We start from the raw sequence: 27755 nt of genomic DNA on the forward strand, positions 1-27755 counted from the left end.
GTCCATGACTGGACAAACTGGGGGTCAGTCTTAATTAGCCCACTGTGTGGGTCGGGCTTATCACACTGTATGATGGCCATGTAGTCTAGAAAATGTATTAGTACAGATATTATATGGTAACCTGCTTCACAACTCCTGAGCTCCTAATTTCTTCAGAAATACATTCATTCTAAAGGGTTGTTTAAAAACAAATTAATGGATTGCACTGTACATGAAATATGTATCTAGTCATTCAAGTTAGTAGTCACTAGGTAAAAACCTGCTGTGGTACATTATTGATAAGTTAGTACCATTAGGAGGGATGGTAGAAGGTGAGTTGATGGCTGAGATTAACCTTTTGATGACTAAGAACTTTTGAACCAATTGCACACAGCTGCTTCATTAAGCTGTAACATTCCAATTCGCAAAGGTTTGATGATCTTTGCTGCTCACAAGCACCATTTGTGTGTTCTAAAGCTGCGGTATCGTTATGTATCAAATCTGAAAGAGGTCTGCCAAATGACCTCCATGGCTTTGTTGCTAGACAAGAGACATCTTCGCAGGGCCATCATATTCAAGGAGAAAAAGTTGACCATTCTATGAGCAGTGTCATTAGCTGACCTGAGAGGCATTCGCTGTTTCAGATGATGCCTTGTATCTCTTTTTTTCTTTGTTGCCAAACAAATGTACGTGACTCAAAATCAACATCACCCATTCCCCTGAGTGATGTGTGTTTTTGTTACCAAAATGGAGTTCTGCCCCCGTCCTTGGGTGGAGAAATAAGGGACATCCCTTCCATTTCTTCCAAATTAGCGCACCATGACTTTTGAAACACATTCCGTTGTCGGAGCCATTAACAGCTATTCTAAATGAGAATCAGAGATGACTCATCCGTTGTTGAAATCTTGCCTTCAAAAGGCATGAAATCGTCATATTTCATCCAACATCAACAGACGATGAGTTAGAGACAGACAGACAGACAGACAGACAAACAGACAAACAACAGAAGAGAAAGAGAATATGAAAGTTGATAGCAAAGAGAAGAAATTACAAGGCTGTTGTGTCCCATGGGGCAAAGAGTAGTAATAAATGACATCATCATTGATTTTATGCGGCTATCCATTACAATGGCATAGTGGCAGAAACCAGTCTCCGGCCAGCCAAGAGAGTGCCCAAGAGAAAGAGAGAGCGGGAAAGAGAAAAATGGTGATGTTGCTGGACTCAAGTTGTGTCTGATGCAAACAACTGCTCATCTTTCTCCCGGAACGAGCACATTGTTCTCTCCCGCGGAAACACCGCGGCCTCCCTTTATGGGTTGTAAGCGAGGTGGAAGTGAATTCATGGTCGCGGGATGCGTGGCTTTTCACAGTGCAAGGCGTATCACCGCCAGCGACGCCAATCTCCAAGGGAGATCAATGACTCCATACAACTTCCTTTTTTTCTCCATACCCTTCTCATGCTCTGTGTTGAGCTCATTCATTTCTTCTCTTCTCTTTTTTCAAATTTCTCTTGCTATATCATTCTTGTCCTGAGACTGACGCTCCAAATCATGCTGTGTTGATGATAATGGAAGGGGGAGGGGAGGAGAAAGGGGGAATGGGCCAAATTGCAAAACAGATGTAAAAGTGCCAGTCATTTCCCAATATACTGCGGTGGGAAATATCGAACCTTTCGCCCGGCATGGAATCCGCTGAGTAGATGGAGGTTATGAAAAGTCAGGCTTTTGTGAGCAAATTCTTTTGTGGAGACAAGAAAAAACAAAGCAAAACAAAAGACGAGAGTATAATCACAGCCTTCAACAAGGACTGGGAGCCACGTTGTAACAACTCAGTCTTCCTCTTAACCCAAATTGATCAATGTCGTATTGTGCCCAAGCATTGTACAATTATTGAAAGCGCTCCTGTTTCTTCTTTTTTTTTTTCTTGTGCTAATGCTGTTCTCCCCAAAGCTCATCTCATCCCATCTCCGTGGGCATTCCCCACATGTACTGAGGTTGTAAAAATATTGAATTGTTGCTTTGGCGCCACATGTGTACAATAAGTATGAGTCATACGCAATGTACATACAACGAATAAGGAAAAACCCATCGTCACATATGTATCCTTAAAACACGGGTGAAAAGTTTGTGGTATCATTCTTCTTTGTTTCTTTTTAATGCCTTTTCATTTTTATTTCATGAAAAAAAAAAATCAGCGTATTGAATGTAGATCCTACTGCTGCTGTAGAGTGTGTTGCATTGCAAATGTTCATATTGAAATTATTCAAGTTTTTATATCTGCTGCATACTTACTGGTAAAAGGAATAGTAAGTTATATTTGCCTGAACTCATAGAAAAGATAAAAGTAGAAATGGAGAATTTAAATGTCCCATGCAGTGGAATGGAAACTGAATCTCTGTTTTGTTTGACTCTCTTCATATGTGGGTCATTCATGTCACTGTTTGTGTGAAATTATATTCAGTTCTTTCTATCCCACACTTGGAAAACAAAACAATAAAAGTAGTGCAGCTTTGTATTGGTTTAACATGAATTATGATTTTATTGGGCAAACCTTGAACCAGGCTACCAGAATGAAATTTTTATTTTCTTTCTACATAGACAAAAACAGGAAAATCCTGTTTAAGATGAATTCTTGTTATAATTGTGCCTGTTTATTTAATCTGTGTGATGCAAAATGGATAGTCCAGTGTAGCCTTATTCTTTTTGTTTTTCATTTTCTGGCAAAGACATTCTAGCACAGGTAAAAACTTGGACCGATGCCTTTACCACTGTGTCTCTGCTGTATGATTGGAGATTTGGATATTCTTTGACTCCTCATCGAATTAGAATTGTGCCGAAAGCATTAAAAAAAAAAACGCTGTGTGCCGGTATGGTTTTCAAAGGGTAATCTTTCAGAATTATTGCATTCATTTATTGTGTACTCTTCATTGTGTTAATATTTCTCCCTACCTTTTCACAGCCCAAAAGATACAATTATGACAATTGCAATGTGTACTGCAAGAATAACAATATCCATGACCCCAACTTGTGGTGTGCCATTTTCTTTCCTTTGTGTGATCTTTCTTTGTGCATTGATTTGCGCATTGATCTGAACAGTGACTAGGTATATGAATTGTGGTTTTAAATGGTGTATTTTCTGACTCATCTGTTATTCCATGGAGAACAATGAGATCCCTTTTAGTATAAGTTGTAAGTCAGTTTTGATGCTCTAACATTAGAAGCATTCACACACATGAGTTATCATTTTTGGGTTGTTTTTTTTTTTTGTTTTTTGTTTGTTTTTTTTTTTTGCATCACGATGCGACCATCAATTTCATTTGCCTTCGTTCACATAATTATAGCAAAAAAGAAAAAACGCAAGAGTGCGAATGAAGTGTTTGGAATTTCCAGACTTTGCAAACCATATAGGCCTAACAATAACATTGACCAGAGCATGACCTCCACCACCAAACCTGTGTATGGAAATATTGTGGCACGTTGCATGGTGGGAAAGAACAATTATATAGCTTCTTTATGTGTGCCTTTGCACATATTGTACAGGGAATATTATTGTGATTGTTTCAAACAACAGGCTGGGCGGATTTTCACTTTTCAAGAGTTAAAAATTTTTGCATTACTAGAGTTAACAAGTTTTTGTACACACACACACACACACACACACAGTGAATAACAGTTTTCGCATCATGCTGCAAAAATTTATTTTCATAAACGTTAATTTTAGGCTGGTGTGAACCGGACTATTTACCCCAATCACATGACAAGATGTCAAACCAATTTGCTGGGTGCTTGGGTCTGCAGGTTTGTCAGGAGATTTTCTTATTGGATTGTAGAGATAATCTAATCTTCACCCTCTCCTGTGACCTAACTCCTCACCAGTCCAAGTGGCTGGAAAGTCATCTTTCCTTCCTTACGCCACTTAAGAATGATCGCAGGACTGTAAAGCAGCCTGGTTTTGTTCGAATCGCATGTCAGTGAATGCAACCCGGAAAAGAAGAGGTCAGACAGGCATTCTGCGATTCATGGATTTTGCATGTCCCCTTTTGCTCGTCATAATTCATGTAAGGTGCACGAGTAATTTGTCATCGTGCCATTCATGTCTTTAATGGCGGGGTCGTGACAGGACATGTGGACTGGGATTCTATGTCGTGTGGGTGTATGCTACAAACTGTAAGAATGGTGGGTCTGCAAGTATGCATAGACACATACATATAAACATATACGTATATATGTGTGTGTGTGTGTGAGTGTGTGTGTGTGTGTGGGTGTGTGTTGATATTGCCAAGAGACAAGTGCGACGAGGAATAAATTCTCTAATTCCTTGCCTTAAGCGACAACCATAATGAAACTTGGGTGATTTATCAATATTCCCTGCGCAATAGGATTCGTACGCCGGTCCCAGAGGCAAAATCCTGTGTATACTGGTATTAGCTTTAACTGAATTATTTTGGGCATGTATTCACTGACACAGATACGTCTACCAGGCGCGTGCCTCGACTTAGGCATTCATATTTTGATGCCATTTACCCATCCTACTTCTCCATTGTATCCCTTTCTGAATTGATATCATTTATCTCTTTCAATCTTTTCTAATTTTGATATCTACGCTGATTTTTCTTCTTTGTCCTTTCATACAAGAGTGATAGCAATGCCATTGAAAGTTCTTTAAAAGTGGTGGTGGTGGGGGGGGAGGTTCCACTTCAGTCATTATGGAATGTATGCCTTTTTTCTGGTTTATTTGATTATTTCTTCATTTCCTGTTCTACTTCAGTTATACTTTGCATAATTAAATATGCAGGGAATTAGGGTAATAAACTGCATCACATTAAAGAGTACAAATTAAGTCATTGTGTCCTTGTATCCCTAGGTTTCATAAAATGTCCACATTATGGACTACAGTGATTATTTCAGTGGTCATTTCTTTAAGAATATAAGAAAGAAAAAGAGGGGTCAGGGTCTGTTAGTGTGCCCACTCTCTGTATAGAGTTTGCCATTAAACTTCATTGCATGCAGTGCCTAACAGCAAATATGATGGGTACTGTAAAACATATTTTCGCGGCATGAAATTTTTTGTGAGTTGCCTCTAACATTCAATGCGTATAGTGTAGACAAGAACTTTCACATGCATTTGAATTTCGTGAATCTTGGCTCGCGAAATACGCGAAATTAAAATGCACACAACCATTCCTCATTTTACAGTATGTACCGTATGCCTTGACGAGCAAGTCCTATAGAGAGGGATTTAGGGATTTATGTCTAACAAGGACTGAGCTTAATCCTGCTTCACCTCTTCTTCCACAACCAAAAGTAAAATAATGGAAAAATCAATTCTTTGTTATCCATCTGAAAAAAACAACAAACAAAAAAGATGTATATTGTTGCTGACCACATGACCCCCTCCAAAAAAAAAGTAAGAACAATAAAGAATAATAAGAACAATAAGAACAATAATTTTAATAATTATAAAAAATGTGGATAACAATGCCAACATTGCAATTGCGGGTAAAAACAATGATTGAAAACCGTAATTTGCTTTTTCCAATGAATTTAAGATCAACCCAGGCAAATATATGGAGAATTGCTAAAAGCCACAAAATCACTAACATTATCCACCTAAAAAAAAACAAAAAAAAGCAAGAGTTTGGCTACACCAATTAGAAGTTTGAAGTTGAAATGTTTCTTTTCCAAATTAGCATTTTTGTTTTCCAAGCTTTATGTTTAACCAGTGCCATCTTTCTCTAATATACAAATAAATGATCCGTGATGCACCGATGAATGACACCTCCGACGTAAATCCAGAGGCACAGGTTACAATAGTCCGCGTTATAAATCCAGGGTATTATGTCCACAATAGATCCACAGTATAATGTTCACAGTGAAATGTGCAGAATCCAACGACCACGTCCAGTCGATGCGTTGAATGATGATTCACTTTATATTGTCCAGCTAGGAATCCAGCCCGTCCCAGCTTTGCCGTAGCAATGTCCATTGACACAAAAATATGGAGTCCAATGAAGGCACATTAATTCTCTGCAGGCAAAATGTCTCCCAGGCCTTATCTCCACAAACATAACAGGTCAGCAGGTAACACAGGAGTGACTATAACAAGTCGCTTCAGAGCCAGAAGTGACGTAACTCTCAGAGCAGAGGTGTTGGGTACTCTGCCTACTGCAGAATTTCTCTAGCTTATATACTATCTATTCACCCCTTCTAGCACATTCTATAACTCTCTCCAACCTACTAGCCAGTCCAAGTTCCAGGAAACCTGGATGACTCACTGCCTAACTATGTACAAAACATCATTACCAAGAATAACTACCAATCACATTGGGCTACAGGGACAGTGCCTCACTCAGCCAAACATGTAAGCACTTCCCAGAACTTTCTGGAATGGGTGAAATCAATCTAGATTGAGTGAGCTATAATGTATTTCCTGCTACAAGCATGTACTGTGTAGTTACATTGTATACCACCTAGAAAATTCTCCACTGATCTGGTCAGCCTGTATGTACTATATCTATACCACGTAGAATGTTCTCCATTAATCTGGTCCACCTGTGTACATACACATTAAACAGCCAGGCATACAGTACATCATACATGTACGTGTACATAACTACTAGTGTGTACATTTGTGACAGGGATTAGCATGCGGAGTTCCCAGTTTCATGAGGCCATGAACATAATTGTTGCAGCAAAATTAATTCAAGTACTACGTTGTTTGTCGGGAGGAGTCTAGAAATTTCATCATCTACCAGCCTAATTAGCAACAGCTGTCCTCAGTTTCATTTGCCATGAATGCAGCCCATTCATCTTAAATCTGAACTTTGAACAGAAGGCTCCATATCAGATGTACCATTAGGGATTAATGCAACATCTAGAGTAGCTGCAGGGAGATTAGAGTGATTGTTCAGAAAGGGCACACAGACAGAGATTTGGATTAGTGGGACTAAGACAAGTTGAATATCTTCAGAATACTCAGAAATGTATGCAGTGAAGATCAAGGCAGGATTGATATAATAGGGGAGTGATTAATACATCAGTGTGTGTTGGGGGGATTTCAGGTTTGCCTTCTATCAAGAATCTCGGAGCATTATTTTCCGAGATAGTGTAAGCTTTGACTCATTCAGTTCCTTAATGAATAAGATCACTTCATAAGACATGGCCCACTAAGCCAGAACGTTTCCGTTATTTATCTTGCAAAATTATGCTAAGATTAAGTGTAGATTGAATGTCTTCCAGATAATCATTTCAGTGAGTGACAATAGACAAAAAAAATAAACCATCAGCAAATACTGATGATTAATTTGATACCAAAGCAGATTAATTGCAATAGGATTTTGATAAGCTTAAAGCTGTCAACGCACACATACACGCTGATTGATCAAATGGCATTTGGATAAGAACGTATGCATAATATTCTTAGTTATCTTAGTGAGTCATGCAGAATATTCATGTATATTAATTCAATTACTGGAGAGGAGGAGAAAGAGGAGGATGGGGAAAAAAACAAGATTTATGATGGAATTATGACTCAAAATTAGCACTGGGCCTTTCCTTCTCCTTCTTCGTTTTCCTCCAGAGATTGCCGGGTTTTTGTTTTTCTGTTGGCTATCAAATGAGCTCGTGAGCTGCTGGCTGTTTTTCCTGCGGCAATTTTCTTCATTTGCTTTCCCCTCTCAAGACCAGACCATTCCTGTAGGGGCTCCTGGTTACCATGGTAATTAGGGAATTAATGGGCCACTTTTCATAAGCCAATCACACGACCCCTGGGTGTCTTTCTCTTGACACTGGGCCCCGCTGGTGAGCCATCCCCCCACTCCAAACCCATTCCACTGCAACCAGGAGTGAAATTGTAATGGTACGCTCGGCTTCCTGTCCGTATCCGCACAATTTTTGTTTTGGGAGAGGAATGTGCTCCCTTTGTTCATGTAAGAGACTTGACGGTGCTGGCACCACTAATGTGGTAGTGCATGGGTTGACATGATTTGAACTGTTTGAGAGTATTTCAACTCTTTGAATTTAATGTGGTTTTTTTTTTCAACTCTGGGTTGAGCAGATCAGAACTCTACGCAGAACATGTGCTCTACCTTCTCTTACAAGCAAGGGATAATGATTTACTTTATTATGTGCTCTGCCAGTCATGTAGTGGAAATGCAGTGGAGCAGTCTTTCGCTTGTCTCCAACAGTCAAAAAACTGTTTCATTTTTAACCCTGCACTGGAGTATGAGGTACCATTTATGGTTGTAGGCCCTACATTAAAAAAAAAAGAAGGAGAAGGAGAAGTTCATCTGGAATAGATATGAAGTTCTCAAACTCACAGAGTCTTAATCCTGCTAGTACTGGTATATAACCATCCTTGCCAGCCAAAAGGAATGTTTGGAGTCATATGCTCCAAAAGATGCCATGTAAACCAGCTTGATCCCCAATCTTAATGAGGTATATTAATGAATGGAAGGCAATTGCTGATCGCCCCGGGCAGGGCACCTCCCACTGATGGAGCAGAAAAATGAGCGAAAATATTGATTTCATCGTGCATCCAGCAAGATTACATGGATGGAGACGCAACAATTACCATCATTTCTGCTCAGGTTTTTTTTTTTTTTTGCCATTCTCTCTCCTGAAGATAAGAGACGTAATGAGAACAGTCTTCCTTTAAGGCTGTGTTCCCCCTGCCATCCATCTTTCGATCTACTGAGTGACAGGATGACAAATCGCAGTGTGGGCCATATGATTTTATTTCATGTAGGCTTCAGCATTCCTCCCTTTTACACACATACCCCCACACACACCCACACCCACACACACACACACACACAAACAAACAAACACACACACAGAAATGTGTACATGATGGAGCAAGAGACATTGCATTCCTATTCTACAACATAAAGTATCATGTTGGGTTCAAATTTTAGAGAGATGCCACCAAAATCAGCAAAAGTTTGACAATTGATTAGTAAATTTGACTAGATATCTGCCATTAAAGATAATGAAACACCCCACTAGTTGTGCAGTTAAAACTCAAAATGAGTAATGTTAAGACAGCCTGTTGATGTTGTACTTGTTTACTATCCTTCTTTGTATAATGTGAGTCACTGAACTTATTTGTGGCTCATTCGTGATGGAAATTTTCATTCCCTCAATTTATGTTTGTGGTTATATGTAATTTGATGTTGGAGATCTTTCAGTTACATTTATTACTCCTGTTATGAATCATTAATACCATGCAATCATCAAAGAACGAAAAGATATAGTTCCCACTGGATTTTAGCCACACCCTCATTTTCCAATTTTGCTCCCCCCCCCCTCTTTTCTTTCTTTCGCCATCTTTACAACAAAAGAGCTATTGCATTTTTATTCATGCTAACTGCACAGTGGTAAACCCTTTTTATTGCCTATTGGAAAAGAGAGGCTAATACTCTTTGACTAGTGATTGCCGCCTTTCAGTAAAGTCTCCTGTGAGGTGTGGATCTGGCCGTCAAGCTGACGTCCTCTTGCTACAAATGGGTCTTTGAGTTGTGTTTAAACCATTTCTGTGGATGCAAATGATTGTGTGTGGTTTTTATTTTCTTGCCGCTCATTATGATTCCATTGTATACCTGATGTGGACAATTCAATTGTGAGTCTCTAGTTCAGCTAATACATGTGGTGCCACTAAGACTACGCATAGAGCAACAGAGAGATGATAACTTTATATTGATAGACCAGATATTGGACCCATCAAAATCACCCACCACAAGTAATAGACACATATCATAGGGTGTGTTTATTCGGACTGAGACTACTTCAAAAATTTCAATTATTTTCGACACCATTGTGTTCAGACCACAGTTGTCTTCATAGTTATAGTGCATTGCCAAAAAAAAAGAAGAGAAAAAATGGATAATAATATCAAATGATGGTAATGTTAATTAAAGGTGAATAGCATCGAAATAGCATGCCTTGTCTCTATAAGGATGCAGTTGTAATGTTGAATATATCTTTCATCCAAGGGTATTAATTCCAAGATATTGACTGTAAAACTAACCGACTTAGAAATTAAATTATACTCTGACATAAAGAAGATGAACAGGTTAAAAACAGACCTTTTTTTTTTCTTTTCCAGGTATCCAATGTGATTGCTTATGAACAGAAGTGTCAGTCTACATTACTTGCATCCAAGCCCTGCAACTAAATGTCTGTCAAAATTAGGACAAACTTAATCCTGGGCTCAGTGTGCAAACTGAGCACAGACAAATGGAAACTGGGATGAAATTTGACCTCTCTCTTACAGGTTGCGCTGCTCTAAGGATCAATGTCGCCCCGGTCGCCCCATTAGCACAGATATCATGCTTGACTCAGTATACCTAGGTGTTGTCATCATGTCCCATCTCATTTAATGTATCATTTGCTCTTCATGTCTGCTCTCCTCTTCTCTCATTCTCTCTCCTCCTTCTCCTCCTCCTCTTTTACCTCCTCCACCACCACCTCTTCATTTTCTACATCTTTCTCTTTCTTTCTTTTTTCATTTTATCTCCTCATCCAATTTCCATGTGAGCATACAGGAGCACACAGACATGCACACTCATACATTTACACTTGAAATAACATTATCTAAATTTGCTGCCTGCTCTCATGTTTTCTGTTCTTGAACAACATCCTCCCTCTTTCCCTAACTCTCTCCTGGACTCAATTAATTTGCATCTTGATTCCATTTCCCCCCAAATATTGTACTCTTCATCCACATGCTAGAGAATCTAAAATACACAGAGGATGTTCTCATTCAAACCCCCCCCCCCCAAAAAAAAAAAGAGGATTTCTTCGATTAGATTAGAGCAGAAGGGATTGATCAGCTCAGCTCTGTCAAGACTAAACTGAAATTTGTTTGGCTCCAGTGGCCTGGATAGATTTTACTTTGATGGGGAGGATAAATGATGGGTTGATTTGGCACTACTCTTGCATATCTAAGAGCACTCATGTCCAGCATTAACACAGTGCCTTGGTCTGAATGAGAATGTATTTGATCTAGACACCTTGGCGTTCACATCTGCAAAGATTTCACGGAGGACGGTCATCTCTGTTTGCCATATCGTCAATGTACTTGTTGTTTTTTGGGGGTATCAATTGAAAGAGGCTCAGAGCAAAGATTAAACAGCATCAATGGCACAGCAGTATTTCCCACCTACAAAGACAAATTTATGATCAAATGTCATATAAAAAAATTTCAACTTTGTCATCATTTGTTTCTCTGCATTTCAGTATGACACGATGAATTGACGAGAACAAAACTTCTTTGTTTATAAGTTTGTTATAAATAATTAAAGCATACAACCCACAGAATTCATGTACGCAGTACAACTTCATGCACCTGCCAAACAAAAGTCATTTGAGGGTAGGACACTTCTTGGAATATTCTGCTCGAATGTAGTCCAGCCATCAAAAGCATCCTCCTTCAGTGCTAATGCTCCTGTTTGTCGCGTTTCCTTCAGCCGTCTCTTGGCTGTCACTAACTAAAAGCGTTGTAGAGGACTTTGTCCTTTCAGCTTCGTTGTGTTCATCCATTTCAAAGAAACACATCTCATGCTAGTTGAGAAGGTGGTTCCGATTTCCTTCAGCCGTACAAAGGGAGTACAAAGGGAAAACTCGAGCCCACTGTGTTTGAGACAGAAGAGGCATTCTTATATGATCGAGACTTCACTAACTACTCCTATTGTGTGCTTAATGTTTTTCTCGCGGTGTTTGACCATTATTCCTTTCACCATTATTCCTCTTTTCGCTCTCTCTCCCTCTCTTCCCTCTATGACCCTAATCTTTATTCACATGTATGTGTCGGCTTTCACACCCCGTTTCCTGCTTCGTGCTGTCACTCATGGTAATTTCTCTTCTTTTTTTACATCTCTCTCAGTTCCTCTTTCGTTTATATTTAGATACGTGTACAGAGACCACAGTGTCTCTGTTGTTCTCTAACTAAATCTCTCTCAGTATATGTATGTATATATTTTTTTCTCTCTCAATCTGTGAGTATAATGTTTATAAACAATTATCTGCTATTTCATGTGTCATTTTCTATATCTTGTCGTCGTTCGTGACCAATTGAATGTTTCTCTTCATATTCTAGTTTGACCATCACTTGCTCATCTATTTCACTTACCTGCACACATTAATCCCCTAACCCAATATTCTTCTCTGTATCTACCCCTCTCCATCTCTTCCCCCCCCCCCATATCTCTACCTGTCTATCTGCCGATCTATTTTTCTACAATCTGCTTCTCAAACATGCATGCACTTACTCCCCAATTCATTGCCTTCCAATCTCCACTAAATGGAAGTTAATTTTCTTTGATCTCTGACAACTCCACTTCGCCCAAGCTTTACGGGGGAGAGGTAGCTAAGTTCCGAGAACAATAGTCCCAACTAGGCCGACCTCCCGACAAGTGTGTGCGTACCACCTAGAGGGGGAGCTGTCATATTCAGGATTAGTGTTTGTAGAAGTCAATGAGCAATAATGAATAGGGCTAATTGTCAGCTTGGTGCGTCTTTCTATGGTTCTTCGATTTGTTGGTTTAGTTGCAGTTGTTGTTGTTGTTATTCCTGTGTTTGTCCTTTTCCAATACTCTCCCTTAGTGAGAAGTGCTTGCCATTGATTGTCATTTTGCAAGTTGAATTCACCAGGTTGGAGAGGGGAGAATCAAGAGGAGATTGAATGAGTAAATATATATGTACACACATGTTGCATCATAGTTGAGAAAGTTGGGTCATTTAAAAACAGAGATTGGAAATATCACATAATGTGCAGACAGACTGAGTACTGTAAAACGAGGAATTTTCGCGTGCATTTTAATTTCGCGAATTTCGCGAGCGCCGAAATTCGCGAAAATAAAATGCACGCGAAAGTTTTTGTCTACACTACATGCATAGAACGCCAGTGGCAATTCGCGAAAATTTCATGCCACGAAAAAGGCTGTCGGCTCCAATTCGCGAAAATTTCATGCCGCGAATATATCATGTTTTACAGTGTATGAGGTATTTTGCAGTGCCTTACCCCAATATAATGAGTTTCACTGTAAGTCATGGAGAATGTCATCATTTTAAAGCTGACTTGGTCTTTCTTTCTTCGCATCTGAAGCATACAATTTGATTGAGTTCCCATCGACTTTGAAGCTTCAGCACTATACAGGGAATGTTTATTTGTAAAGTATCTTTCAGGGGGAATATGCTAAAAGAGCAAGTTTAAAAGTAAAAAAAAGATAATTTGAAGTTGGCAGATTGAATTACTTCTAATGGTATTTGAGTGATGTGGGTAATTATAGACACCCTGTAACATTTAGGGCCTATACCTTACCAGGTGATGTTTGTGTTTTATGTTTGTTTTGTTTTTTGATGTTTCCGGATTATTTGCCTTTAATTGTTCAATTCTGGTCATGTATTTGCATTCAAAAACACAGAGAAGAGTGAGTGAGTGGTCAGAGGCAAACAAGAAAAGGTGGGGAGAGACATGAGGGGGAGGAATGCAATCCACAGAGGCCGGCAGAAGCCCTATGAAGTCAGCACCGGTAAATTGTAAACAAAAATAGCTCATGTCTGGACACGGGATGAGATGCACATTTCAATTACCTGCCTTAATTTCCCCATGAAGGTACACATGTTTGTTTGGGGGAGTTATGTTTTTCAACAAATTTCTCCTTGTCATTCCTGGGTGATGATTTGATTCTGATTCTGGTGGGGATAGGCAAACAAAACATCATCTCATGTTCGTCCACGAGAGTAGATGGAGAGTTCAATTATCCACAGTCATTGTGCCGTGAAGGTATTTGTTTGATTGGGGGAGAAATTGATGTTGCCGTAACCTTATCCTTGTCATTCCAGAGTTAATGATTGATTCCAGTTTTCATTCATTCTGTTCTCAATTTTTTTTTTTCAATTATCGTGGAAAAAAGTTTGCTCTTGCTTTGGAAGAGCAATTAGCATATGAAAGAAAATGCTTTTTGACAGTCAGAGTGTGGTTGAATGTTTTGTTTCCATTCTATAGGTAGTGGTTTTTGAGAGAAAAACCAAAAAAAAAAAGTACTGCTTGACCCTGTATTTAGTCTGCTGCAGATTTCATAACAAACCATCCAGCTGCTACTCAATCTAAGCCGTCTTACCCACCGGCCACTTTGGCTGCTCCTGTAATGAACAACCAATTTTACGGAGAGAGTGATCCGATTATACCTGGAGTTATTGGTTGTATGTCAAGGGTGACACCCGTGAAAACACTCGGGAGAGAAATTGGTGGAGAGAGGGAGATCTTGGGACCAGGAAAGAATGGTAGCTAATCCTCATTTAGTGCTATTAATAGTCTCTCGAAGAAGACTAAATGGAAGAGCCCTCAGCAGTCAGAAATTGGCATTAAATTGTTACGTCTCACGCTGGGTGTGCAGCTTGCTACTCTCAAACACCCCCCCCCCCCCCTTCACTAATACCACAACGCACACCCCCACACAGAGAAAAAGTTTCTCTTTTCTCCTTGTCGCGCAGTTAACCTCGTCAATTACTAATAATACTGTTCTTGGGTGGCTGAGGGTTTTAACATGACAGGACAAAAAGAGTGCAATGCATGGCTAGCTTTAAGCCCAACACCACACATAGAGGGGGGAAAAAAGAAAAAAAAAAGACCAGACAGGGCCGCCCCCCCCCCCCCCCACAGTTCTTTCCTTCCATTCATCAGCATTGGCTATAATGGGTTGAGGAACACCATTCAGACATGTTGCAAGCTTGAATAGGCTTCAGTTATGAAGAGCCACGGGAGTGGAGGGGAAAAAAAGGTCTATTCTTTCACATGCTGCTGTCATTGTCTGCGTACATCTCATTGTGTGTTTTATTTTCATTAAGCCGTGCAGACTGTTGGGTTAGCAGTCATTTCAGCTCTGGAGCTAGTCGAGGACGGACACAAGTATATGACACTGTTGCTGTGGAATATATTCGAAAAATTTTTCTGTAGCGATGCAACTTGGCTCGGTCGTCATTCCGAGGGACCAGTGCTGAGATTTGTTTGGGTCCGTTACTTACCTGTTGTAGTGGTTCTCACCAGAAAGAAGCTGCCTGTTTCCTCAGCAAGATCTGCACAGTCTGTGAATTTTGGCAGGTTAAAGGGATTAATCACATCTTGGAGCTGATGGATGCAGCGTGTTAAGTGATGATGGTGCGGTTTGTCCAGGATTCTCACCTCCCAAATCTTGGAACCCCTAGCCCAACTCAGCCGGGTAAAGCCATGTTTATCTCCAGGTATGACTTGCTGCACCAATATTTTATAATTGCATCTGTGTTCTTTCAGTTCCACATGTGCTCATTCGATTGAGTTTAGTCCATCTCTTCAGGAATGTGATTCTCCTTCACATGGAATTCAATGTGTCTTAATTGTATGAGAGATAGGGTCAATTACAATTGTCCCTTTAAGTTTTCTGTTTTGAACACAGTGTCTTTAATTTGATGTATGGTGTTTGGAACTTGTAAGAGTGTTGAATTGCCCAGGACAACGTGTTGGAATGCACAGTAACACATCAAGCTATTTAATACGGTATAGGGATGGTGTGTATGTTTCAGGGTAGGATTTATCATCATTGCGTTGACTGCTAGTTCATTCGTATATAGATAAGGCTGTCATGTTCACACATATTATGAGGACATCATGATGTAACATCTACATTTAGATTGGATTTTTGTGCCTTGTTTACCATCATGATTATGACTGAATAACTGTGTATTTGAGAGGCAGCTGTATGACACACCAAATTGTACAGATATCTTCTGAATCTACTAGGCTCAATAATTCAGAAACTTCTCAATGCTTTCCTAGTTGATCAAGCTCTATTTGGTTATCTTCCAATTCATTGGTGTCTAATAATTTCCTAGTTTGGTTTTCTGCATATATGTGCATGTGTGTGTGTGTGTGTGTGTTTCATAAATTCAGCAATTACTGAGACGAGATGTAAAAAAAAATATATGTGTATACTATGTTGCTGTGTGATTTCAAGTTATCGTTAGTAAAAGTATCTGTTTGTTCCATTTGAAAAAAGCTTGTTTGTTTGTTTGTTTGTTTGTTTGTTTGTTTGTTTGTTTGTTTGTTTGTTTGTTTGTTTGTTTTCAAGTGTTTTTGGTGTTTGGTTTATTATGCTCTTTATTTTTTGGGGGGTGTTGACATACATGCTATTGTGTTGGTAAATTTGGAATGTAATTTGTTTTACCTTGCAGGTTGCATTTACATGTGTTTGTTTGCTCATGAGCCTGTTCCAAAGTGCCAATATGTTAATTACTACCAATGATGCATTGAGCTTGTAGACAAGTTTGTCTGGGGGAAGTGTGTGGGTTTTTAATTCATGAAGTTGGTGTTCAAGTCAGTGATGTCTGCAGGTTCATCATTCCAATGTTACAAGTAGAAAGATACATCAGGAATCTAGATGAATGTCGCTTTATACTTTTGTTACAAGTAATGCACTATAAATACATACTTTAAAAACCTTGACGTTGCGGAAATGAAGCTTCAGTACTATAAGGCAGTGTAGTTGTGCATTTTTGTACTGAAGCGTGCAGTGCCAGAAGCGCTAGATGTAGATTGCCTCTAACAACACAGCACGGAATGGCACGTTGCGTTAAACAATGTTACTACCTTGAGCTTATTTGCTGTCACAGTGTCGTTAAAAGCCGTGGTTCCAGTCGTTTGACGTTGGCAATCATTGAACATTGATTTGTATACTCCCACTCTGCAAACTTCTGTGCCCCTTTGTTGGTTTCACACAACTGGTGATCAGGAAACTTCTGTAGGTGACAAGGGATTGTTAGTCCTATGTACTCATTGTATAGGGTTCATATCCCTCTTGTTTCTTCATAAGAGTTACCCTGTGTATGACCCTCTTTTATTTGAGGATTGATTGGTCCTTCTCTTTGAGTGAGAGAGATGTGGCTTAGACAAAGTTTTCAGACATGTCATACTCGACATATTTTGTGGTATGATTAGATAAACTTTCAAAGTCGCATCCCCATTCCTTCACATTTACCCCCCCCCAAAAAAAAAAAAACCACACACACACCAAAAAAAGCCAAAAAAACCCAACAACAACAACACAACTATAACAACAACACCAACAACAATAACAATTAAACTTTCAAAAGAAGATTCCAAGCGTTCATGGTGTGAGAGATACATGTTTAATTATACTCTGTAAGAACTGAACTTTCTCTGGTATTAATATACAATTATATTGTAACCCTTCTAATTTCTGTCTTCATACAGAGCTGCACAGAAGCTCAACTTGGGCTCCAAAAAGAAGCGGAAAGGGAGCCTGCCCATCGTTCCTGACCACCCAGTGATGATTCAGCCGGAGCCACCCATCTTCCCTACCAACTTCAGCGACATCATCCTCAGGAACCCCCCTCCGGCTCCGCCCTCGCTGCTCCGCAACATCAGCAGGGTTAAGGAGAACCCGGGCATTGGAAAGGTAGGGAATACAAACCGGGAACTTTTCATGAACATGGATCATAGATGCTTCGATTTTTTCCAGCGTTCTTCTGACATATGTCACCAAAATTTCTCCCTGAATGAGGGTTGGTCAGAGGAACATTTACTGGACTTTCCATTTTTTTCAGCTGTGTTGATGAGTCATCAACATTGGAGAATAGAATAGATAATCTTCCTTTCAGTTCCTCATACACTTGTCTCATTAGATTAACAACATGCCTCTGTTTCTACCAGATGAGTTTAAGAGGGTGATACCATGTGATGAGCTTAGCTCCGTGTGATGAAGAAGTTTCTCCTGTTTTGTTTTTGTGCTGTTTGTCTACTGTGTGAGCAGAGATTAAGCAGAATGTGAATGCCGTTTGAGTTTTATGGGCGTTTTAAAGAGAGTAATCATTGTCGTCACCGCTGTATCCGTGATCAATTTATTCTCATTAAGAGAGCGAGAGTTTATAAATCAATATGACATTGTTGGCTAGTCAACGAGAACTGTGCGTCAAATCAGTGTGGTATGTACCGGATGGGGTTGGTTCTTCTCTGTACTGAAGACTGCTTCAAGCCATGACAATCAGGAGACGGGCATACGACTGAAAGGCACTTTCAGACACATGAGAGCTAGCAGCTAGCCACACATTGAATTTGTCAAGGAGATCATTAGAGCAAAAGTGTAATTTTTAAAGACATCATAACATGGGAAGTAATGACTGTTCCAGTGGATGTCAGAAGTGCAGTGTTTGATGTAATTACTTGTATATTCATGAGATTCTGATATTGTCTGTAAAGGGTGTTTTGATAACACAGCGCTCTCAGCAAGTGCAAATTGATATTAAAGAAACAGTTGTGATCTTCTGCAAGCAAAATTCATACAGGGGTGGGGATGGCGGTTGTGGCTGGGGTGATGCTTTTATGTATTTTGGGCATGTCTTCTAAGTAAGAAACTGGCTGTTTCAGCTCCAAGTGAGTGAAAAGATTAAGATTTTCACAGAGAAGAATGGAAATCTAGCAGTGCAGCGTACCACTAGTATGCCATCTCTGATGTGTTGACACATTGCCTATGCAACACCAATCGATACATCTGCCAGGCCACAACACAGACACACCAAGGAGTGTGTGATGGTTTGCTCACCACTGTAAAGGAAGAAGCACAGAAACCACTGAACGTATCTCTCTTTAAGATGTGCTGAGCTGAACAAACAAACCTGATGATTCTGAATTGGTGCAGGAAAACGGGGGAAGGGGAGGGAGATAGTGAACTGGCTGTCGGCGGAAGATTCCGCCGTGAATGTGACGACTTGACTGATGAAAATTACTCGTCCTTGTGTCTCACGCAAGCGGTCAATCCATCTCGGCAGCAAGCATCACCCCCAAATGCAATCCCCCAAACCAATCACAGCCCAGCACAATCCTCTTTAATTTTCTTTAATCAACCAGGCCACGATTAGCAAGCCGTCAACGTGTCAACATGCAGACACAAGTCATTGGTGAATCATCACGGGCCGAGATCCTTTATCTTTTTCCCTTTTTTCATTGATTCACGGCAGAAACTGTGGGGGGGGGGGGGGTTCAAGATTTGCCTTAATTGAAATGGATGGGAAAGAAAACATTGAGCATTTTCTGTGGATTATGTGAGCTTGTTGCTGTGATAGATGCCAGAGACAATGAAAGTTTGTAAACTGAAAGGGGGGGGGGGTAGGGGGTCTGGAGCCAATTGAGCTTGGTTTGGCTGTGGGAATTCATAAAGAGTGAACCAAGACCAATGTTGGAGCAGGGACGAGATAAGTAAACACTTGGAAGACTGAAGACACTTGACAATGGTCATAGATCATGCTGGTAGGAGAGAAAGAGCCAGGATGTCACTGATCAAGCTCTTCGAAGTGCCCTCAAGTGAGGAAAGCTTCCGGCCACCTTGCCTGGCCATGAGTACATTGAGCATTGCACTCTCCTTGAGTTGGCTGGGTGCCTGGATAATAAAAAGAAATGATGGTGCAGGCACCTGTGGTTCGTTCTCATTATCTTACTGATGCAGGGGGTTTATCATTAAACAATAAGAGTTTCTTGAGAGCATAATGTATAAAAGCTCCATCAAATGTATGTTGCATTTTACTGTGACATGCCTTTCTTCAGCAAGTGCAAGGAGCAAGTTGCTGCAAGGCAAGTGAGTGCTTCTAGGGTCTGCAGATATAGACAAGGCTAGAAATATATGGGTGCAACCACCACAATAGCAGAGAGCCTAAGGGGAAAGACAGGGGCGTTCCTCCAGACAAGACAGAAGGTGTCTTCAGGATGGGATACCAATTCACTGAGCCCAACTTGTCGGAGGCTATACCTTTCTAATCTGTCAATCATTTCGTGGCATAATTGATCCTGTAAATAGAGCAAAGTAGTGACTCTGCCTTTGCGTTAATCAATTCAAACAATTAAGCGTGTACTTTCCTTCCGCAGGGCCGGGAAACACGAGGCCCCGGCTGCCTTCCGGCTATTTTGCCTGCTGCCTCAAAACTGGTCAGGCTGCATTCATCTCGGCATTGACTGTGAGTGCTCTATTTGCTCGGCAAATCTTTGGAAGAGGAGTGAAGACAAGGGGATGGCAAGGGATGGGGGGATGGATGGGGGGTGGGGGTGTAATCTGGGTGTAGTCCAATCCGATGGATCAATACTGGCCATTGTCCGGCTGTCATTCTCACAGAGAAGCCACCGACTAATCAAGCAAGCTGGAAACCGTGGTGTAAAGATGGGGTAGAGGTTGCCTGTCCTTTCCACCTTCCAGCTATTGTCGCACCTTTAGCTGCCTGTGAACCAACAGACAAGCCACATCTCACTTTGCTGCACACCGAGATCGCCATTGCATCTCAAAGAGGTAGACACTTGCAAAACAACAACATGAAAATGAGCGATAAAAACAGACTAGAACAATGGCGCGCAGACGGGAGAGTCAGAGAGCTGGCCGTCTCAAAAGAAGATGACTTACTAGGGTGTTGCATCCATAAGAGCCTAGTTCTGGCTTTGCGCAGCCATGCGGAAAACATTTCTATTAGTCATATCAAGCCAAGCGAGCAATGCAGGCATGTCTGTACACATCTCATGCAGGGGCGCCTTTCATCCCGTGTCCACAGTTCTGTCGGACTTCTAGGAGGGAAATGTGCCAAAATCTCGTGGCATTCTTAACATGGAACAATGACCATGGGTCTAGACCATCTGTCAGACCTTGCCCCTAAATCACAGTCCTCTCACACTATACTGGCCAGACACTTAGTCGCATTCTGAATTTGACCTCTAGCCGATATTATTTTTCTTTTCTTTTCCCCCCTTTCTTCACCAAAAAAAAAGTATATCTGTAATCCCAGGAGAATAAAAGTTGCCTCGCTCATGGAATCGTCTTTGATATGCCTGAATGTTTATGTGAGAAAGCGTTGCTATCACCTGCAATAAAAACCTGCAGGAGGCTATCTGCCCAACCGCAATGGCTTATTTGGTATGTGATAGGGACGCCAGCATGCCTGCCAACCGAATTCGTGTTGGAAGATGGTAAGGGCGAAAGGAGCCCTTCCAGGGCTTGGGAGATCAATTAAAATTGAATATCATTTCTTTTTTTTGGGGGGGGGGATGGAGATGGTGTTATTCAATTAGAAAATTGTCCTCATCTAGGTAGATGTATTTCCACAAATCGATCACAAATTGAGGTATAGTTGGATTCTTGTCCAAAGGAGTCCCACCAGTTTTATGTTCAACCATTGCTGGTTGCATTGCAGAATGGCACAGATGGCCTGTGCTTGCAATTGATGCTCAACGAGTTGTGATATTGTAAAAAAGGAACATTTCTGGGGATGCTTTTCAGTTTAGAGCATTACTGCAGAAGTCATTTCATACAAAGCATATCATGATGATTGTTTTTTTCATTCAGGATTAGAAAGCTATTGGGATCAGGGGGGAAAATAAAGTTTTCCTCCAATTTATATATTGCTGTAACTGTCGGTCAAACTTAAAGAATTGCTACAGAGATAATCATAGAGCCACTCATGTCCATCCAGATGTATCTCTATTCAGAGGAATGCATATATGCAGGATGCTCTTTTCACATTCTGCTGTAGTTAGATGTCGTGAATGGCAACATGAGACTTTGTCATCATTTTTATTCTGCATGCAGTTGAGTTTGCTGAAAATTTAAGTAACTATTAAATTGTCATCACACGTTATGACATTTTTCCTTTGTAAATTCAGGATGGCCCCAACACTGTTGTATCATGACAAGACTTGGAGCATGCTGTTTGCCTCTGTTTTTATTAGGGCAAGTCCAAGATAACGCGCACGTTACGTATGGGACATTCAGAGACTTTTATGACCTGAAAAATAGTGTTAATGGCCTTTGATCATATTGAACTTCATCATGGTGATTGATATCTAGAAGAAGTATAATCATGTAAAAAATTGAGAAAAATGACCATGACAATTATATTCTAGAAGAGAAAATATGTGCCGTTACGTATGGGACCAGAAAAATTTTGTTTTTTTGAACATTTTTTTCAACCTCAAAACTCTCTGAAAGTATATCATTCTACAACTTGTAACTCACTGTGATGAAAGTCACGACACTCAAGATTATAACAGGTAAGTTTCATGTCATTAGGCAAAAAGCTCTAATTACAGGTTCTAATTAAAGACAGACATGACGTGTTACGTATGGGACAGTTACGTATGGGACAGTTTGTCCCCCATTCATTTAGTGTGTGAAGAACCATGTTTATGGGTATTTTGCATAATTATTGAAGTAAAATCAGTTGAAACTATTCAAATACTGATCCAGATTGTCGAGGAAACAATATTCCCCAAATATTCACCATCATAATCATATTCAATCATATTTTTATATGTTTATGACCAACCTGGGTATGCATGCCCTTTGTCCCCCATTCGTTTAGTGTACACGTGGAGAACCATGTTTATGGGTATTTTGCAAAATGATTTTGCAAAATACCCATTTAAACAAATTTTTGCATAATTATTGAGGTGGAATCAGTTGAAATTACTCAAATACTGATCCAGATTGACAAGGGAACAATATTCCCCAGATATTTACCATCATAATCACATTCAATCATATATTTTTTATGACCAACCTGAGTATGTATGCCCTATTTTTATCAAGATAGTTACTACTGAAAAATTGAATAGTTTAAAGTGTTTACTTGCATTGATGAAGGGCAGTTTGCCATTTACTTTCAATAAAAAACAACTTGACACAAGAAATATTAAGTTTAACAAATAAGCAATACCTGCTGCGTGGAACCCCAGTGATCAAGTAGATATATGATGTCTGTCTAGCAGTCAGGTCATTGATTCGAGTCACAACTCAGTATGTATACCCATGAATTTTGTTGTGGCTACTACTGAAAACTGAATAAGGACAATTTGTGTATCACTTGCAATAAAAAAAAAAATCATTTTACAGGTACTTTATTTTTCTTCTATATATATATCACAACCATTTCAAATTGGATCTCCATCACATAAACTTTGAATTCCTCTAGTCTTAGGATTTTATGCTCTTAAGTAATTCATATCATTGGTTTCCAATCATCTCTTTAAATGTTGAAAATTGAATCCCCATTTCTACAAAAAAACTATACCATCCCTTTAATGCTGATTTTTCATTGTATATTTTGCCATTTTCCCCTCCCCCTTTCTGAAAATTGTTCAGTCAAGTTCATGTATTGTTTCAAGTGTCTATAACTCAAAAAGTAGCTACAATGTTGGGATGCTTTCTTCAGGATGATTGACCATTTGTGTACTGAGAGACCTTCCCAGCTACATGTAGCTACATGCATTCCCATGCAATATGTATGAGGATGTCCCATACGTAACGCATTTATCCCATACGTAACATTATTTCAATGCCTAATAAAAAATATTTCTTTTACTTTTTTTTTCTTTTTTCTCTGGTATTTAATTTCTCTAAACGATAAATTAGAACTTTCCAAAAGGGCATTAAAATAACCTTAGCAATTTCAGAGAAAACCTAAAAAAATGACCTCATTTTGTTACGTATGGGACATCTCATGATAGGACACGAGCTAATTTGCATAATCATTTGCATAATCCCTAAATTTTCATACCAAGTTAAACTATGTGATGAACTTCTTATGTCCACATATTAATCAAATATTATTTGCTTTCCTTTGAATTAATATGAATTTTTATAAATGTCCCATACGTAACGCTGTGTTTCACATTTATGCAAATGAAGCTCTTGAAATTTGCATAAATTTACATAATATAATTTTTTCCTTCACGGATATCAAAACTTCAACTCATAAGCTTCAAAATGATACCAAACATGTCAATATTGAGCAAAGATGAAATTTTGCCTTCTGAGGGGACCTTATCTTGGACTTGCCCATTAGTCCACTTGAAAGTTGCAGAGGATGATAGATTTGAGGCCAGTTAGCATGCTATATCAATCACAAAGGACTTATCATGACAATTAGCGCCAAGAAAGAGAGTAACAATCGAGAGGAATAACAAAAGCCCGTGGCTCGTGTGAGTAGACAAACCGACACGATCAATAATTGAGTTGAACAGGCTGCAGGTGTTAGTCGTGCTGAGGGGGCGTCGTCGCGGTTTCAGATTTGCTGTGTGAGAGTACTCAAAGAGATGCTTTTTTTCCCCCTATCCAGAAACCCACAGACTGCACTAGTAGACATGAGTGTGTATAGTGGCTACATGGTGTGAGGTTGATTATGAGGACAGGTAAAGGGAGAGATTGTGTGGTATCCTTAATTGAGTCAGCTGGCTGCTTTTGAGCATTTGATTCTCCAGCTTTGGTCTTGAGCCACTCATGGCAAATCTTTACCTATTAATTTTACCCGACAAATGTGGAATAGAATAAATTCCAATACTCTTTTAAGCCCTTTCTGTTGCATCGATTGTCATAAGTATGCATGTCAAGTTGCTGTTTTCAAAAGTCATGTTTGATTTAGATGAATTACATCCCAGCGAGATTGGGAAATTTGACGAACTTCCACACAAACCAGCAAGCTAAATAGCATAGTGATATGCTGCTATGATATGTAATAGACAATTATTGCAAGGTTATAACACTTTCCACCACAGGCATTTAAAACCCATGATATGGACGATGCTTCTAAGTACTGCAGGAACTGATCAGAGAGGATTAAATCAAATTGGCATTGGAATTGCTCTGCTTAAAGGGTGTACCTGTTTTTGTCAAATTGGCATATATTTGATGGTGGGTGCCTTTAAGCTTCATTTTATAGTTTGAAATCAGAACTACATCTGCTGTTAAAATTTCATCATAACTAATTTGGTGGTTGCTTGAATATTCACTTCTCGTACAGCCATCCTCATATAAGAGCACATTAGTTCTGCATCCATACATCCCTTCTAATTCTTCTGTAGAAATTCTACTTTCTGACAAAGACATTGTTGAAAGATTGCCTTTTCAACAGACAGAGATTTGAATGTATGTGATTTAGTACTGCTTCCTTCCAAATTTTATTTGACTGAAGGGAGATAGAGAAAGGGTCAGAGGTTGTAAGAGGTCATGTGATTTCTTGCTTTTACTAAACACTCCATGTTTGAATCTGCTCCCAGGTACAAGTGAGTGCAGTTTTAGATGTGCTGCTTCATGGTGAGAGTCTCGTCGATTTCACGACATTGACCTTTTGGAGACTGCCATTAATGATTTATCGACTCTAAAACTATGTGTCCTCCAAATCCGAGCAGGAATCGACACTGAGCAAATCCCTGTATTACATTTCATATTGGAGGATTGTCTTTCCATCGAGACGGCATCGGCTTTGAGCTGTCAGGGACAGTTTGGGACTTGATTCATGAATTCACAAATGGCCGAGCCTCGAAAATCAAGTGTGATGTTTCTTACTTTTCCTGCAATTTGATTCCGCAGCTCCTGCCTTGCGAGTGCTGCTGGTGCATGTTTGGTGCAATTTGGTGCAATTTGGTTTCGCACAATCATTCACCGACATGCAACATATCTTAGAACTTGATTTTGTGGATTCACAAATGGCTGGCCTTGAAATTTCAAGTCTGATATTTCTGTTCCTGCAATTTGATTACAGATGTTCTGTGGCAGAAGCCATTGGCACATATTGTTTTGTTTGTTTTAGTTTGATCTTATCACTGTGTTTCATTTTATCCCAGTGCAGTAGCAAATCAAATGCAAAGTGTACAAACATAAAGAGAGGTACAAATCATAGTAATAGTCAAGTTCATATATTGGTGGTCATTGTTACTGAAAACATAAGCAAAGTAGATATGCATATATAAGACAAATATACCAGAGACTGCCATATGACATATATGCATATTTTTTCACCTGTACTGCAAGGTACTGTATGGTCTTGCAGTGGATTGTAAAATATTGTCTGTTTAGAATGCAGTTTGACTATTTGATAATTTGTGAGAAGTGCATCAAGTGGCAGATAATCCTCATCACTAAATCATCCCTGCCACATTGTTTGAAATATATCTTTAATTGACTCAAGATGAGCATATTCTGATCATTGAATTACAAATATTGAGTAATATATCCCTACCCCCTACTCCTACCACCCCCCCCCCCCCCAACCAACACTTTCTAGCCTGAGTCTGGCCTTTGTCTCCTTTGGCCGATTTGCCCCATTATCCTACAAGCAACTCTAGAGGCACTTGAGGGCAGTCCGAACGGGAGCTCTGTCCAACCCACTTTCCGCTCTGTTCCCCCGTCTGCCCCCATTATCAACCCACTGTGGGCAGACTACAACTCAGCGTTGAGTTTCACACCAGGTCAGAGACAGTTGAAAATTCAATATTGCAATAAATAAGAAAAAGGGGGGGGGGTGATAGAGAGGAGGAGAAAAAAAAAGAATGAAAAGTGATGTCTCCTGTGAAGTATGTGTGCCACAGTGGATTGCTCACAAATTTCTAAGCCTCGTTAATTGTATCAGAAATCTGGTGTAATGTGAGTAATTGAATATCTCTAGTCTTGTTGTACCAGACTCCATGCCTGGAGATGGTCAACATATGCTCCGCAGACATTGTGTTTGGTTACATGTTGAAAACTAAGTGTTCTCGTGGAGGATTTCTGTCTCATCTGACTAGGGAGGAAAATAAATGTCATAAAATTGTGAGTGAGTAGAAAAAAAAATAATGTATTAGTAAATGCCATGATCACCACAGACCAAATAAAGTTTTGGAATATATAGGTCAACTATTACTCATTCTTTACTAAACTATATTAAAGTCTCAATTTCTGGTAATGTAAATAAGAAGGCAGTAATGAATGTGTATTGGATTTCTAGAGAGCAATTTGCTATCCGTCCTCTCCCAACAGTCTTGGCAAAGAATAAAGAAACTTGCAGCACTTGATGGAGTTCCTACATCAAACGAAAGCAGGTCTTTGAAATGGGGGATGAAAAGGTGTGGGAAGAAATTGAACTCTCAGGAAGTGAGGTTCATGAGAATGGAGCATTCATTTCTCGGTCGTGCATTCTGCGATTGTTGGCTCAAGCCAGCAGCCACTCCATGACTGTCTGCATCTGTTTGCGCACAAACTGTCGGGGTTTCGAGTCCGGTTTCTGCGGGGCGGGTTATTTGGCAAAATGTTTTTCAAACGGCACGCCGGTCTCAAGGTCCGGTCCGAGAGAGAATGAGCTGATAGCATCTCTCCAACTAGATGTCTGTTTGCCGTCACATTCTTCCTCATCCACCTCCTCCTCCCCTCCTCCTTGTCCTCCTCCTTACCCTTCTGCTTTCATCATTCCTCACCCCCCCCCCCCTCCTCCTCCCAGCACCATCTCACATCATATCTCCCCTCCAAGCAGTGATAGTTTCAACTTCAGACTGAATTTCCTTTTCTCATCTGTGTCACATATAAAATACAATATCTAGTCACTCCTGATGCTTCTACATGTAATTCATTTCGACCAACATATCCTGACCGTGGTAAAAGAATATAACCTCTAGGATGAACACCAATCATTGTAGATACGCAGCACATGATGACATGATGAAAAAAGTTAAATCGCTATAGTGTTTAGGCAGTCCAGACTATGCCCTTCTCCGGTGATAGCCGCCCCTCTACCTGGACAGCAACGTGAACCCCCTCTCCCCTTATGCGCATCTTCCCGTATCACCTTTCAAATCCCCCGTCACGACACGCCGCGATGAAATATGATTTTCTTCACTCCGGCCTTAAACTGGGCCATTTACAATCAATGATTAGATCGCCCTGGAATTCCGTCCTCTCTCTGTGATTGGTCTCTTCATGTTGTACGCGCATTTTTTTTTCTAGGC

The 27755-nt window shown here is 40.0% G+C and overlaps 1 protein-coding gene across 1 annotated transcript in view; it reads left to right on the forward strand.

The window, feature by feature from the left end:
- Window positions 1-27755, forward strand: part of LOC139716475 (uncharacterized) — a 147148-nt gene that overhangs the window by 83248 nt on the left and 36145 nt on the right. Inside the window, exon 3 of the mRNA XM_071628021.1 lies at window positions 17226-17430. Within this exon, the coding sequence (XP_071484122.1) occupies window positions 17226-17430 (205 nt within the window). The remainder of the gene's footprint in view (window positions 1-17225; window positions 17431-27755) is intronic.

The sequence above is a fragment of the Diadema antillarum genome, unplaced genomic scaffold (genome assembly GCF_040938485.1).
Source record: "Diadema antillarum isolate AM-2024a unplaced genomic scaffold, OU_Dant_1.0 scf00000065, whole genome shotgun sequence".
NCBI lineage: Eukaryota > Metazoa > Echinodermata > Echinoidea > Diadematoida > Diadematidae > Diadema > Diadema antillarum.